The 17,409-nt window shown below is 30.7% G+C and overlaps 1 protein-coding gene across 1 annotated transcript; it reads left to right on the top strand.

The window, feature by feature from the left end:
• The first annotated feature begins 642 nt into the window (after positions 1-642).
• LOC129232557 (probable RNA polymerase II nuclear localization protein SLC7A6OS) lies at positions 643-13,386 on the top strand. Its single transcript, XM_054866690.1, has 6 exons — positions 643-786; positions 1,806-2,105; positions 3,595-3,725; positions 5,800-5,942; positions 11,782-11,862; positions 13,310-13,386. The coding sequence occupies exons 1-6, from the start codon at positions 643-645 to the stop codon at positions 13,384-13,386; spliced, it is 876 nt and encodes a 291-aa protein (XP_054722665.1).
• Positions 13,387-17,409: the final 4,023 nt, after the last annotated feature.

Genomic DNA, 17,409 nt, shown 5'->3' with positions numbered 1-17,409 from the left:
ATATTAACAAAATATTTACAACTTAGAATAGCAAATTTACAAATCGGACTCCATAAAAGATCATTCTTCCGTGTTCCATCAATTCTATTTATTTTATTTCGCGCTGGCGTTGATCGTCTGCTACGATTAACGCCCGCTGTTGCTAGGATATCCACCAGTCACATGGTTTGGTTTATGAGCAGCAAAAGGGTTGCCATAGCTCGGTCTACTCTTATTATTAGTCACTTATTAGTCTATGGGTATAGAGGATAGCTCGAACTTCAGCGTTGCTTGGACGTGTCTCAGGTTGGATCGTGTGATAAGCGCTTAACCGGTGATCAACCGAAAGCGTTCAATAAAGCATTGATTCGTGAAGAACCGGTTAGTAACCACTGTCGTCATTGCTGTCATGTGATTAACCAGCGGGTCGCTACCGGTCGTGCTCGTCGAACGTAAGCTATGAATCGAAATGAAGTGATGAAGTGAAATGAATTTCTTTTTATTATTATATTGCATAATGCAAAATCCATATATTGGTTGGTGCGGCCGATGTTTTAAAGTGTTAAATTTCACATGTGTTTCGCAGGTTTTCAAATGTTTCTTTCGAATTTCTAAGAAGACGTGAAAACTTTACTGTCTCCTTCATTTGTAAAATGTTTTAAAATGGCGGCAGTTCTTCGTGTAAAGCGAAAAGCATCAGATGAACCTGCCGACGGACTTCTCATAGCCGTTAAAAAACCGAAGTGTAGTTTTTCGGAAAATGTTAATGAAGTTTTGTTTAAATTTGCTGCTACATTGCAGAGCGAAGTATGTAATATTATGTTTGAAAATTGTATAAATCTGATTGTATTGTTCACATGTTTCACTTGGACTCATTTTTTTTTTCTTTCAATAAGTCTCTTTAGAAATTAAATGTTGAATTCTGAACGCACTTTTAATTTGTTATAGAAACATTGTTCTTCTTCTTTTTTTTTTGTCATTTTTGCGATGATTGAAAGTAATATCATTGTAAATAAAGTTTATTGTTGAAGAAACAATGAAATTAATCCTGGATGTTTGTTTTATTCTGTTCATGTTTTAAAAAACATAGTTGAAACATATTTAAACTTTTTTTACTTATTTATTTTTTTAACAGATGTGTTGAATAATAGTGAAAAGTTTACAAGCTCAAGAAATATTGGGGGTATTTCGATTTTTCTTTGCAAATCAAAAAAAGAGATCGGTAACATCTATTCACGTAGGGTTACCGAAATAAAATTACTTACGCCAAAAATGAGACAACCGCGCCAGATTCCCAATTATCGAAATATCCCCCTAGAATCAATCTATTTATTTAAAAATGAAGCCTCAAAAGCATTAACTAATAAAATATCAATAAATAAAAGTATCAGAAAGCATTCAAAGTAAAAGCAGAGGTATATTTCATAATTATTCAACAAAAATTATATCAAATTAATTTTTTGGAACTATTTCCTATCTGCACTTTTAACTATTTATATTTTCAAATATTCTAACATTTTGCTGACACTTGTTTCAAAGAATAAAGCAGGCCCTGTATATTCGTAAAGCTCAATCCAATCCTAACAAGTGTACCGGCTAGCAAGCATCAGCATTCAACCAAAAGAAGCTAAATCTAGCAAATGATCGTCGAAGCTGACATATGTTCCCTTCTCCCTAATACTAAAAAGCAGTCGAATAAATACTAAAAGCATTCTCCAACTAAAAATTTTGTCTATCCACTATATATTTTTCATATTTGCAGATACTTTATATTTTTATCTTACTATGATAGTGAATGTTATTCATGTCTTTTTTGTCTGTTTTAGAATGAATCTGTGAAGGATCATATACAGGCTGTGTTAACCAAAGAAAGAAATGAAAAAGTCTCCAAGTGGCGAGATCCAAAAACTGTTAAAAGAAATAATCCCGCCCAGATTGCCGAGAAACTAAAAGCTGAGCACAAAGCTGCAAATGAAAAGAAAAAGCTCGACCTTCTAAATAATAGGAGATTAATTTTTACTGAAACTGTTCCATTTGAAGAACCAGATATTTGTCAAGATACTGAAGTTCGAAAGTTGTTTCATTTGTATGATATAATTGAAGAAAATGAGGATGTGAAAAAACAAGTAAGATTATTTGATCAAACCAGAAAAGTGGCAGTGGGCTTTCAGAGAAAGAGCACTTTTTGATTATAATTGAAATGGTGTTTTTTTTTTTTTTTTTGCTTTTTAGAATATAGATGCATACAGAATCCGATTATTCTTTTATAGAACTATTTTATTATGAAAAGATTTTTAATGTTTAGTTTTAAAAATAATGCAAAAACATTCAGATTTATATTCGAATCAGATTTTAGTAGATAAGTGATTGAATCATTAGAGTGACTTTTGGCTAGACTTGTGTGAATTTTTATTTAAAAAAAAAAAAAGTTAATTTTTGTGATGAAATTTTGTTAAAACTTCGTCACTTTCCTTTGACTGACGGGGTTTGTCCCCTGTACTCTTCAGTTCTTTCATACTTACAATCTCAAACAATTCGTCTGAAAGCATTATCAAGTACGTTAGTAAAAAACTTCCAGCTTTTTTCCAAGTTGTTCCCAATGATGTTTTTTAGGCCAAAGGGATATCAAATTAGATTTGGGATATCTAATAATTTTGTATATGATCTTTAAAAAATAAATAAATAAATAAAATCAAAATGCCCCAAAATAGTTCTTTTTTCAAAAAAAAAAAAAAAACACACACACACACAAACACAAATTTCTTTTTTTAAACATTTCCACAAATTGATATTATTGGTATACTAATTCTGTTTTGTGCATATATTTATAATGCTAACAAGAAAAGTAGCAAATACTACTACTTTAATATGCCGGAAAATAAAATTATCTTACAGCTTGCAATATATAAATTAGTTTTATCATGTGGAGTTATTAAATATAAAAAATATTTGAACAACAAGAAGGATTCAAATATAAGAATTATAAATTTCTGAATGCATAATTTTGTGCGAGAAATTTCATTTCAAAAATTTAAATTTTCCCCGAGTGGAAATAAACTCTTGCCAAAAGGGGGGGGGGGGGAATTTCCTTTTTTTCCCAAACCATTCCCATCTCTAGTTCTAAGATCTTATAAAAGAGATTGATATAGCCACATTTATTTGAGTTAATAGGTAATGTTTTAAGTACTTTATATTGCATTTTTTGCTCACAATATAAAAGAGATCTTTTTTCAGGTGAAATTGTCTATTCCATGAAAATTTCATAAGCATCTCCCTAAAACTCCTTGAATATGCCTTGATTTTTAATTCAAATCGATAAAAATGCATAGCCAATTTAGATTGCATTATTTATCTATTCAATTTTAGTTTCCTTAACTGGAGCAAATTTGAAGCATATATTAACAAAGTATTTAAATTTGTATATTATTCATATGAAATTATACGTATGATTTAGTTTAGTATCAATTAATTGTGGTCAAAATATGCCTAGTTTGATTTATATTCATTCAGTTTTGTGTCTCTAATGCATATAACTGTGCAAGTTGCCTACATTTTAAATTCTGGGCTTTAAATAATTTTATATGATTTTAATGCTTGTTCATTTCTTATTTTAAGGTTGATGAAGCTGATAGTATAATAACATGTAATGGTCAGCCCATGATACGTGAAAAATCTGGAGATTATGTGTTTGATGTATATATTGCTGAAGGCCATATAGACCGATCCTTCGTTGATAGTACTGTAAGGTAAATTTTTAATAGATTACATAAGACTGAAATTCAGGTTTTTGAAAAATGTGAAAAAGTTTTCACTGACTTTTATGTTGTTTGGTGAATTGATTTTGCAAATGAGTTCCATTTTTTCTCTCCCATCTAGTCGGGAATTTTTGTAAAATTTCTTTATCTAAAATCCTCCTGCAAAAAGGATTACCTCAAACAATTTTGTATAGATTATGTGGCAACAGTTTTTTGGCCTTTGCATTTGAATGTGTGTAAAATAATCTAATCTTGGTGATACATATTGATTTTTCATCAATCATGTTTTATTGGTTTAAATGGATGAAAATCAATGTTGCCAGATTGCACGACCCTCCTCTGTTCAAAGGAAACACATAACTGAGTAATAAAAATCGTTTGATGTACTATGATTCAAAATGTGAGTCAGTAACAAACGTTCTCTGCAATTTTTGTCAAGGATACCCTGGTGTTAAGTGTCCTGCCGCAAAAAGCAAAAGAAGATAGTTTAAACATTTCAAAGGCATGGTTGCTTTTTGTTAAAGGGAAGTCACCTGACTTTCTCTGCATATTAGACGAAATTAAGTTTTGCGTAGACATTTAGACCAGTGGTTCTCAACCTTTTCACTACTGAAGATCACTTGATACCCTTCTGAGTGATGAGCAGGCCACATATGATAGAAATAATATTTTCACATAAATTACGTTAGGTGAGATGAGATGAATCCAAAAGTTTTCTGTAATAAATTTTTACTATGACTGTAAAAATGATGTCGATTAATTTTCACTATTTGTTCATGGACCTCGTATGAAAATTGCTTGCAGACCACTAATGGTTTGCATTCCATAGGTTGAGAATCAATTGTGCAGACAGATTTCAAATCTGTCTGGTGATTAGATGCCAGGTGTCTAAAGGTAGTCATATTGCACCTTCATTTTTTTTTTTTTTGAAAAAAATTTGGGAACATTTTTACAATCCATATAAAGTAAAATTAATCTGATTTATGTTAAGTATTTTGCATTATGTATGTGTTTCAAAATTGGTCATTCTTTTTGAAACAACCTGTATTTATTATCAGTGTTTATGGTACTTATGTATTTGAATTTTGAATTACTAGTTTCCAAGTTTGTGAAGTTGACAAGTATGTGCAAAGACAAGTGTAGGAATTCTTTTACGAAAAAAAAAGAAAATATGAGAAACAAAATTTATCGCATGTGTTGTACTTCAAAAGAAATTTAGATTTTAATTAGGAGAGATATTGCATCCCCCTCCTTGAAACAAAGCTATTTTATTTCTAAAATTTTGTGTACATTTCTTGATGCTAACTTTTGACACTTGGACCATTTATGAATGCTGCTGTCCTCTGAGTACACTTATTGCTCATGAGACCAAATAGAACCTTCACTTACGTTTTATAACTTTAACTTTGAAACTTTTCTGGAGAAGAGCCCCTCATTCCCATGCTTCTCCACAAATGTTACGAAAGGTAACTAAAAATTGATCCCTTTTTCTTCAAAACAAAAGAATAATGCAAAGACTTTTTTGGTATTAATCTTATATTAATTTTTATAAATTCACTCTACTTCTGTTATTTTAACGTTCAAACTTGGTATAGATGAGTAGAGGCAGGGATTTTTCGGACAAATCAGTAATCCGGCACTATTTGAGAGGTGACCATTAGGACAAACATCCAAAGATAGTTTGATAAAAAAATTTCGAATGACTTCTCCCAAAATTATCGGCTAGATCCACCACTGATTATGTCTGAGGAAAGAAGTTAGTAATTGTAATGTTCATTTGTTTTTAACTTTCTATCAATGTAAGGAACGTTACAAAAGAAAAAAAAAAGACGTTGCAATAATGCTTAGTTTTACTCTTCTTAAAATCAAACTATGAGTCTTATTTGAGTGTTGTGTTGATCCTGAAATTTGGTTTCCTTTGTCTTTTATCTGCTAAAGAGAAACTTGCTGATTCATTATTAATTTAGTAAAGATGATAGCTCATAACAGCATCTAAAAAGGAATTAATAAATATATATTTAAATAAATAACTAAATAATAATAGCGACTCTCCTCTTTTTTATAGTGTAAGACCATGTAATTTAACCGACGATATATATTCTGGGGATAGTGATGATTCTGATGAAGTATATGATGATGAAGATGACAGTAATGATGAAAACAATTGGCGGAATGATTATCCTGATGAAAGATCCAATTCAGGGAAAGGTTTGCAATTATTATTTTATATCATGTTATACTATTTTGAATGAAATTAGAATAATATTTAATAACAAAATAAAATTCCTATTGTGTTCATAATTGCATTAATTTTATTCTTGAAAAAAAAATGATGGTGTCAGGATGACTGTTACTTAAGTGCAGGGTTGGCAAAAACCCGTTTTTTTTTTTTTTTTTTTTTTGAATTCCCAACTAAAGTTGGGATTTTTAAAAGGAAAATTAGGAGGGCTTTTTTTTCTGTTTTTTTTAATTGAAAAGGTGGGCCATTTGTAGCATATGGACAAAGCTTAGAAATTGTCTTAGGGTGGAAAAAGTTGGGAAATTAGTTATAATTCAGCTTTTTCTGAAGAAAAGTATGAAAGATGATAAAACACAAGAATGGTGAAGTTTCAGATTTTGTAGTTTCTATGATTACCAACAGTTTAGGCCAAGTTACTTCTCAAGTGATCAACTCTATTCTTTTTAATTACTACATATTTTTTGCATTTTACTTTATTGTATTTCACTTTGTTATGCAATACTACAGTAGAACCTCAACCTTCTAAATCCCTTTTTACCAAATTCCAGCTTAATCAAGACTTTTTTTTTTTTGGATTTTATGTTACCTGCCTTTCTATTTCTTTGAATAGAGTAAAAAATATTAAGCATTTTTATAAGATAATAAAAATGTTGTTCATCCTGCTAATTCTGTTTTCTGTCCTGTAAATCATGTTTTCTAAAAAAATGTCTTTTATTTGAGATTTGTGACGTGTTGATTTGCAGAAAATAATTCACACAAAAGTTTTTAGGCTAGTTTAAATTTAGTTTTCACAATACAATCTACAAAACTTGAGAAAATCAGACCGGATAAGACTTAATCAAGATATTTTGAGTAAAAAGCAAAATATGTTTATTTAAAATCTTTGAAATATTTGTTTTTTTAATGTCGTTAAGACTAAAAGAAGTAAGTACATTGGTGTATTTAAATTTGACTAAAAGTTTTAAACAATGTATTGATAAAGGCTATTAAAGTTCAAAACACATTTTTTTTTCAATTGTCTGAAGTGAAGAACCAGTAAATAATAAGTTTAAATTGTGAACGTATTTAAAATAATTAATTTTATTTAAAACTTCCCAGAAATTCAAAAACACCCAAAAGTGGGCTAAATTATAGGTTTTTTTAAAAAATGGGTTTTTAACCGAATTGGGTCCAATCCGACCAAACCTGCTTAAGCGGAAAATTAATTGAGGAGATTTAATGAGCAATAGAAGTAGTATACAAGATTGTTTTTTTTTTTTTTTTTTTCAAATTTAGAATTGCTGGTATTTATTTTAGTTTTCTTTTTTACCTACACTTAAATAATTCTTCGATTAATTTCCTTATAAAAATTTTATTTTGCCAGTTTAGTAGTATCACATTCTCACTTCATTACTCAAAAAATAAAACTTTTTGTTTTAACCAAATATATCCTATACAGTCTTCGCGCTCAACTATCCATAACCTGGGCCCCAGGGACCCATTACTGAAATATATTTAGGTCCTTTGGTGGAAAAAATGAGTCCCTTACATTTTAAACAGAAAATCTTAGCATATAAAGGAATATAAAAATATTTATACTTGGGGAGGGGAAAAAAAAGGCATGGAATAAAGTAAATTGGTTAATTTTGCCCTATTTTTTTGTGATTTTCATTGTAAAATTATTTTTGAATAATACACTTGCAAGATTTAGTTATGTGAAAAACTATTTGGTCAGTTACAATGAGATTAAATCAAAATTTACTTTAAAAATGGATTTTGCCATAAAATAAAAACAAGTGCCTGTGATTGATCAAGCAAAAAGCACTCACTCCCTTAACCTTTGTTCTCCTAAAAAAATTTTTCTTAGTGAAAAAAGTGAACAGCTCCCCCCCCCCCCCCCCCCCCAAATTATTATTGGCTAATATATAATAATAAAAAAATCGCAAGCAAATGAATGCAACGCAAAAATCGTGATCGCAAAAACAATACATTTTCTCATATAAGTGCAAAAATTGTTCATTTGCAATCTTAAATCAGTATATTTTACTTTATTTTAACTCGTTCAAAATATCTATTTTGACTTTTGTGCTATTTTTAAAATCGCGCCATTTGTTAACCTTACATCCGAGCTTAACTCTAGTAACTCTAAAAATGGAGTAAACTCCTAAGATTTAGCAGATGCCTTTATTGTTATATCTGAAAGTTTTCTTGAAGATTGAAGTAACAGAATTAAATTAAAAACTAACTTCATTTTATTGATCCATATAATAAACAACTGTAAATAATATAACTTCTGTAAATAGTAAAATAATCATAATAGGTTTCAACAGTATTCAACTAACTATAAAGTTTCCTTAACATGTTTCAAAAAATTTAATTCCCTAAATCTCATGGCGAAGACTAACAACCATTTCCTATGCTGAGTTCAGGATGCCGCTTCAATAAGCGAGCAATCCTCGAAAAAGAACGACTATCCTCAGTCGAAGGAATGAGAAGCATGAGCAGAAGTGAGAGAGAGTGAGAAGTGTATCATATTCCTTCTGCTTATATCTTACTCCGTATGATGCAGCACATCATGCCGGAAATGTGTACTTAAGAACCACCTGGATGCTTCTAGAACATTCCATCTGCTCCGAGTTAAGGCCCCTATTTATTCGAGCCTATGCATCAGCTTAAGATCAGCCATTTTGGATTGTGTTTGAGCGGTTGTCTTTTCTGGCGAGTTGTCGCGTTTGGTGATTGCTCACTGTAAGCAATTATTAGCGGCACCTGAATTGCTTATTAAATAGAACTTTATTTCCGGCAAATTTGGCGAAAACCGAAACTTTGCTGTGGTAACCCTAGCAGTGCAACAATGAAAAATCCGATCCGGAATGACTAAACTTAAGCTGATGCGTCGGCCTATCTATTTAGCGGCTCTACTCCGAGTCATCGGGAGGTTACGTCATCCATCCACTCATGCACTGACGTCATATCCTTTGAATCATTCATTCTGATGTTTACACATCATAGCCTTCTGATTCGCGATTCGTAACAAGCGTCCGTAGCAGTACAAGATAAACTGCTCATTCATTATTAAAGAAACAAGTGAGTAAATAAATTTCACACTTAGCTTTTAAAATGAATTAGGGAGAATAAATCTGAATAAACATTTTGGTGCTATCACCATTTTCAAAATAGCGCGATCGATTAATACCCGACTTTTGCAAGTCCAAATAAAAATAGCCCCTCAGAAAGAGATGAATTACTAGAAAAGAACAAGGTTAAAGTGCTTTTGTATAAAATTCAAGTATTCATAAGCAATTTAACAAGAAAAATGTGAAGTTCAGAACTTTGTGTTTAGCTCAATCGGGAAAATGTTCGCCATTTTTTTTTCTCTCCTCCTTTAATTGGGGATGCAAAATAATGATTTTCAAAAGTAATTCTAGTTACATGAATGCAAAATAGCTATATTTTTACTGTACAGTTGTCTTGTATTAATCCTGAAGATTGCATTGAAACCACTCTTACTTTTAGTCTTTATTGCTGTTTTCAGGAATTTCCTCAAGATAAAAGTTGAGGGAGAGCTTATACTTAGAATACCGTACAATGGGCTGTTTATAAACTTGCAATATTTTGCTTCCTGAGCTCTGCCCAGGAGGTCACTGTAAGCTCCGTCTTATAACTAAAATTCCATTGACTGGTCAACAGTAGGGGTGTGTTTCAATTGCTGATAAAGAGATAGGGTCATTTTAATCCCTTTCTGTTGATTCTCCGGGTCATTGAAGCTTAAAAGCATTTATTAAATAGATCTTTAGCATTTTCTCCAATTTTTTTTTCTGGTTCTCATCTTTTGGGTTTTCTGGGTCCCTGGGACCCGATTTTTCACAGAAGTTGTGTCCCTTTTCCGCAAATTTGCATAAAAACCCGTTATAGAGCATCAACACGAACCCTGCTATAATTATAATTTTCATACCTTTTAGAAGAAAAATTCTTAAAATTTGGCTTTATCAGCTTAGAGTTAACAAAAGTACAGAAATGCATAGCTGCCAACTTGTACGATTTAGCCATACATTGTAAGATTTTCAGACGTTTTGTACAGTTTTATGGCAGATTTATACGATTTTTAGGTTTTTGGTTTTAATTTTACAATAAATTGAGAACTGTTGAAGTTCCCTTTTACTTCTAGCACTTTTGAAAGCAACCCCTAAAGGCGTGATGTAAACAACGTTGAAAAGTGCAAAAATTCTCTTCTGTTATTCTCTGTGCTACTCGTCTCCTAAATACTTTCGTTTGAAGGAAAAATTTGGCACAATATCTCAGTTGACAAAGCAGTTCAGCACAGAATGATACATTTTGCCGCCAAGCAGCAAGAAAGTGCGAACATGATTGGTGTGGTTTTCCAGCGACGTTCAAGGAAGGGTGTGGCCTAAGCATAAATCCAACGCATTACACATCGCGCATGAGACATTCTGTTTGGCTCTTATCACGCGCAACGATGTGTTTGTTTTGAAAATTGCACGTGGTGTTCAAAAGTTTACTATTCATTAAGTTAAAATGTCAAAAGCTAAGAAATATGACCAGATATTTCTGGAATGTTATATGGAAGATTATCCTGGAATCTTCAAATCATGAAAAGGACCACACTTAGCATTTTGCTCTGTTTGCATGCAGATATCAAGATTGCACATGGAGGAGCTAACGACATCAGACATCATATTTTCATGAACAAGCACCAAGACCTGTCAAAAATTACTGTTTAAAGTGCCATTATTTGGACATTTTTTATAGACAATTTTTAAAAGCTGCAAAGTCAGCAACAAGTTCAAAGAAATAAAAGTTTATTCATTTACTTATTTTTAAATTTATTTATTCTTTTTTTTCGCTTATAAAAGCACAAATCAAGTAAAGGTAAGGATTTGAAAATATTATAATACTTTAAATTTTAATATTTTGCTTTATAATGGTCAAAAAAGATTTAGAAATATAGCCATCTCATACATTGTAAGATTTTTTAAGTTGGCATGTTGGCAGCTATGGAAATGAATTCAATTGAGGTGAAGAAGGCAATTAAAACTTGATAATAAAATCTAAAGACTCCATTCAGCTTACTCTTAAAATTGGCATCAAGCTCTCTAATATTCAATAAATTTTTTAAGATTTATAAACTTTATAATGTTTAGATAAGATCTGATTTTGTTTTATGCTTTGCTTTCAGATAAGGTTTTCATCATTATGTATTTTTTTAGCGTAAAATAATATGTTGAACAATTTCTTATTTTAACTATATTAGTCATGGTGTATAAGAAAAACTGCAAATTTTTCTTTTGTTCTGAACTGTTAATTTGGAGTGAATGCAGTGTCGCAAGAGTCTGAAAATTTGTTACACACCACACAGAAAGAGGGATCAATGTAGTTTTGTCAGTTGAAGTTAAGATTGTATAATGCAGTGTGGTTAAATTCAGAGCAAGACTATAAAAATGCAAAATAAATTTATAAAAATAAAATTAACTGATTTTAATCAACGATTGTATTAGAAAAATCACTTGATTCAAATCAATTGATTTAAATCAACGAACCTTGCCCCAATGATGAGTTCCAGGAGGCTATTTATAACATTTAAAAATATTTATGACAAGATATCTCGTTCATTTAACATGTAACTCTAGGGCTGCTCAACAGCTGAGTAGTTAAGAAACAAGTTCCAGGTTAATGGTTATTAGGATTTTGGGATTCCAAAATTAGAGTGCCAATTTTTTCAGTTCAATTATTGTAATTTGTTGTGATTTCAGTTTCCTTTGATCTCTTGTTTATGACTTGAAATATTTGAGTATATTATTATGTTTGCAGAAACTGATTCAGAGTCTGATGATTATGATATTGTAGAATGCCATGATGGAATTTCAGATGCATTTCAAAACTTTGACATTGGTAAGTCCAATTAATGGTATTTTATTATTATTGTTATTTTATATATGGTGTCAAGTTTTGTATTTCTCTTAAATTCTTTGGGAATCAAACTTCTTGTGACAATTTTGCTATAATTGTGCAGGGCAATCTTATAACATCTGCTTTTAGTTTGCGATATGTTTATTATTTGCGCATTAATACATTCATAACTCAAAACATATTGAGAAAAATACAAAGCTGTTTTTTATTATGAATAAAAGCATGATTTTGTTTTATTGAATCGATCATCGTACGAAATACCATATTAAGATAACCATGCGTGAATAATATGCTGATGCCAATTGTGAGTTTTTAAGCGTTGTCCAAGACCACAATACTATTTATTATATGCCGAAAAATACAGCTTTTAACTGGCAGGTAGGAAGGAAAATATATCCTAAACATAGAGAGAGAGAGAGAGAGAGAAACTCATAGTTTCAAAAAAATTAATTTTTCTTTTTTTTTTCTCTCCCAAAAGTACTTATTAATACTTAAAATGCAAGTAATGCTTTAGCAATACTGATTTACAGGTATAACATAGATTTGGTGTCAAAATGGATAATATCTTGCCTTCTACAAGCTATCTACCTTAATACTTGAGAACTGCTGCCATACTACACAATTTAAAATTGGGGGGGAAAAATAAAAAATAGAGCTTCTTTAAGGAAGGTAGAAGGTGAAAAAGGTATAAGTGAAAAAAGAAAAAAAAGTTTAGAAATTTATATCTTTCATCCAAACAAACCTTTTTGTTTGATCACAATGTATGAGAAATTTGTTAAAAATTTCGTTTTACAACTATTGTTAATTTTTGTATGAAATGGAATTTTTTTTTCTGTAAAAGTAGATTTTTAAAAATGGTTTTAAATGAAGTATCAGAGCTTACCCCAGTTTCCAATGAAGTTTAATAGCTTACCCCTCCTTTCCCCTTCTCTGTACTTCATGTGGGTTTCTTGTAAAGCATGGTTTCATACAGCACAGCCTTATTTAGGACCTTGTATACCATATTATTGGAGTATTAGTGGGTTGCCAGAACAGACAAAAGCATTTTGATGATGCGAATCAGATCCAAATTTAATCTCAATGTTCTTAGTATTTTTTATGTTAATATTTTGCTTAATTAATGTGAGGTTTGTGCTATATTAGACAATAAGACATTCATACAAGGAACTCTTGGTGTCTTATTTTTAGCTAACTTGGGGGGGGGGGGGGGGCTCTAAGAATACTTCATTTAAAACATTTGAAATAATTAAATTCTATCTGTGTTTCAGATGCATTTTTATTTAAGGAAATTAATTTTAGAACTATAAAAGTTGAAGACTATAAAACTGAAAAAAAAAAGTGCTTTTTACATTTAATTGAGTTTACAATCATATTTTTGGTAATAATTTTTGAGATTTTAGCCTGAAATTACATTTTTATGTGTTTGTAGATGATGATGATAGTGATGTACCAGAAGCTTCATTTGATTATTCAAGGGTGTTGCAGGAGCTTGAAGATGAAGACTAGTCATGAACAAAATTTGTAGTATTGTTTTGTAATATATAAATTTATTTTCATATCAGTGATCAGAATTGGAACCTGAAGCCACATTTTCTAATTATAAAATCAAAAGAATTTTTAAGAAAATTTTAATTTATATTGAAAACTCTATTTGCTCATGACATGTATAATATGTATCTAAAAGTCACATGACACTTTTAGTGATAGATATGGTTTTACATTTCTAGAGAAATACACGACTAATTGCTCGGTAACTTTGATCATATAAAGGCATATTTTCTGACTAACAGACGTTTTCAATTTTTAGGGGATTAATGTCAAATTAAAAAGTAAAGTGTTGTAAAAAAGTTAGCAATGGTGAAGTGACCTTCAAAAGAAATTTAATAAAATAAATAAATTAATTAATGAACTGCTGGTTGATTATTTTCAGCCAGTTAAAAATTACAGCATGAAATAATTGAGACCAAAAATACTTTATTACACTTAAAATCTCAATGAGAAAAAAGTTTGTTCTGAAAAAAATTATTCTATATATTCCAGAAGTCAAACAAAAAAGAAAACAAATCCTCAATTGTCCAGCCACAGAGCTTATCAGAGCTGAGGGTCATGATCCCTCCCATTAGAGCAGGTTGTTAACAAAATAGAAGTTGTCACTTAATCTGGCTTATCAACAACAATCTAGATAAATTCACACGCAAAATTTAATATTACTACTCATAACTTTATAGCATGTGAAATCCAAGGAACAGAGAAATATGAAACACCAGTCACTTTTACAACACTTATGAATTGTTAACACAATATTTAATATTTATGTGGAAATGCAATATTTTTCTATATGCTCATGCCTCCCTTAAAATTCTTCTACCCCCCCCCCCCCCAACTCCTGCCCTTCTTTTGATGGAAATTAAGCTCTATCCATGATCCTTTGCCATAGGCCGTGCTGATAGCAATGTTTTGCACTTTTGAGATCAATGTTTTGCACTTTTGAGATCAATGTTTTGCAGTGGCGTACCCCGCATGGGTGACACCCATGGGCGCCCATATAGGTGGGTATATACCATATAGTACGTTTTTCTTTTTAAAAATGTAAAAACATTTCTTCCCCGGTCATTAATGAATAAGTTATTAAAAATATCAAATTTTAATGACTCATCTGTCCTGAACTCGGTTTCCATGGGGAAAATATCCAGCTAAACCATGGCGAAAATATCTGAGCCTCCCCTTAGAATTTTGCATATGGGCGCCCTTGGTGACACCCGAGGCAGCAATTTGCGGTGTCACCCCCCTCCTGCAAATGCAAAAGAAAAAAAAAATCAATTTTATATAAACATGAAAACATAAAATTCAATGCCATTTTCAGAAGCAACAACAATTGTGTTATAACAAAATTTTAAGTTGGTTATGTACAAAAAAACAAAAGTGGTGGGTGGGGGGGGGGGGGTCCTACAAAGTTTCAATTTTGTAGTCTTAAAATTGCATTGTAGTTTCATATTTTTCAAAAACTTACATTTCCATTTTGGGTGTCCCCCCAGCCAGGTGATACCCGGGGAGGATTATTATTATAATCGTTAATAATTTGTAATAGTAGTTTTACTTTGCAAAAAAGGGTTTATCTACTGTAAGCCCAATCAAATAAAATTTAATCTTAACTATCTGATCAAAAGCATCATATTCCAATATTTCGAGTTGAATAACTAAATTAAAACCTCTATTTTAGCAGGAATTTTAGAAAAATCCCATTTCTTTATGCTAAATGAGTCAGATTGTTTAATTCTCTGTTTATTCATGCTGCATATTGGAGGGAGTTTTTTTTTTTTTTTGGCTAGAACTAAAAATCACTATGCTTGTGATTAAACTTTTTTTTGTAATGCATTTAATAAATTGCATTTTTGAAGTAAATTTAATCTTAATAATTATACAGTGAAATCCCGTTACAATAGACTTCATAAGATCGCAAATTTTGTTCGTTGTAGCTGGAATTTCATTGTAATGGAATTCAAGCAGTATAATGGAGATTAAATTGGAAATGAATTTATTTCGTTGTATTGGTATTCTTTGTAACAGGATATCACTGTACAATGCAATTTTTATAAAAATGTACACAATATTTACAGGGACCGCGTTAAGCATTCCCCACTGCGCCAAATGCGATAAAATCGTAAATTCAGTGAAAAATATCCTAATTTTGTGAATTTATTTGCAAACAGAAGATTCTCCAAAATTTCCATTGAAAAAAATATCTCCATGCCTTATTCTCAGAAGATTGTCAAAAATTAAGAAATACTTCATTCTCTGATTAAATATTTCTACAGACAAGAGTACATTAAAACCAGTTGGAGTTAGTCTTTGGCTAAGAGGCGAACAATTTTTAAATTTGGCCAATTTACTGGCTAACAATTCGAAATCCTTAGCGCTGCCCCTAAATTACCTTATCAGGTCACCAATTTTGAGCAATTATTTATACCCTTTTTACAATAAAAAATGGTCAAAACATTTTTTTTTTTGCAGTTTGTCATTCCCCTAAATGCATACATTGTGAACATTTTTCCAATAAGTATGAGCTCAAGCATGTTCTTGATATTAGGACTCAATGTTACAGGAAAACTCTTCTTGAATTTCTCTAGAAATTAGGAGAAATATTAACATTGAAAGTGTCAGGAGACTTAGGGCCATATAGTGCATGTGAAAGTTTCTAAAATGTTTTTTAGCTATTTGTCTTTAATGAATCAATAAATAAATATGTATATTTAATTGCTTTAAGATATTAAGATTGAACAATAACAAGCTTGAATGTGTAATATTGGTTACTGATGAAGAAGAGATTTGCATTTATGAATCTATTTTTGAAGTTTTTCCATCACATTGAAAAAAAATATCTTAGCATATTTTTCTCAAAACTTTTCGTCACCTGTTTTGTACATATCTGCAGAGCAAGATGCATTTAAAACTTATTTTTTCTCTGTTTGTTTTACATATTGCATAATTTTCATCTATTTTTCTAAAGTATTTAAAATTGATTTTATAGCACTAACTATTAAAGCAGTAGAATTGTGATTATCTGAATCTCAGTAAACCAAGATCTATGGATTCAAATAAAGTTCATGAAAGTAACTTGGTCTTTTAATCAGTGGTAAAACATAAATATGCCCTTTTGCGTGCTATGTACAGTTTGCTTCTTTCCTGGTAAATACTGATTTCTTTCTCTCTCTCTCTCTTTTGGAGGGGGGGGGGGGGATATAAATTGATTTTTAAAAATAAGCCTATATGCATTATTTGATGCATATAAGACTATTTTTACTCAGTACATACATAAATTTGCCTTAAAGAAAAAATTTTGATCTTACATATTTCCTTCTTTTTCTGTTGTTCAGATCTTTTCTTAAATAAGCTGTAACTGTTGTAAATGATAGTTTAATTTTAATTTATTCTAATTTGACATTTCAAATTATTAGTAGTACCTCTAAAAGCTCCTTGTTTTTCTTTTCGGAGCATTTATTTCATGATGATCAGTGAGAAATTTTATTTTGCTGGTGAAAAAACTGAATTATCCGAAAAGAAGAAAATCCAAAATAATTCCAGATACAAAGAAATTGAATGATCAGGATTCTACTGCATTTGGGGATATATTTTCAAATTAGCTAATTTTTAAAGAGTTCAAGTACACTGTCACTATCAACTTAAAATGGCAGCTGTATAAATTTTTATTGTTTTTGCAAATATTGGAGGATTTATGCATGCGGGACAACCATCCATACTTCTCGTGTAAGAAGTAACTGTAATGAAGTCTATATAACTTTATGTATACAAGCATCCTCCACAATTCCTAAGTTTATTGTTCTCATATTTGGTTCATAACATAAAATTGTAAGTTTTTACATCAAAACAATTGAAGGCATTAAGAAAAATACCCCATCAGTCAAAAAATAGTTTTGAGAAAAATGTTTTGAATATTTGACTGACAGGATTTTCCTCTCAATACCGTCTATTTTCAAACTAATATTTCACATGACTTATGGGGTTTTGTAC

The sequence above is a fragment of the Uloborus diversus genome, unplaced genomic scaffold, assembly GCF_026930045.1.
Source record: "Uloborus diversus isolate 005 unplaced genomic scaffold, Udiv.v.3.1 scaffold_127, whole genome shotgun sequence".
Classification (NCBI taxonomy): Eukaryota; Metazoa; Arthropoda; class Arachnida; order Araneae; family Uloboridae; genus Uloborus; species Uloborus diversus.
This window is presented reverse-complemented; position numbering and strand designations above follow the sequence as displayed.

Excerpts from the sequence above, each read along its gene's own strand:
- LOC129232557 (XM_054866690.1), top strand. The coding sequence starts at position 643 with ATGGCGGCAGTTCTTCGTGTAAAGCGAAAAGCATCAGATGAACCTGCC. Across the intron at positions 2,106-3,594 it reads ATGAGGATGTGAAAAAACAA|GTTGATGAAGCTGATAGTAT; the intron begins GTAAGATTATTT and ends TCTTATTTTAAG. Across the intron at positions 3,726-5,799 it reads TTCGTTGATAGTACTGTAAG|TGTAAGACCATGTAATTTAA; the intron begins GTAAATTTTTAA and ends TCTTTTTTATAG.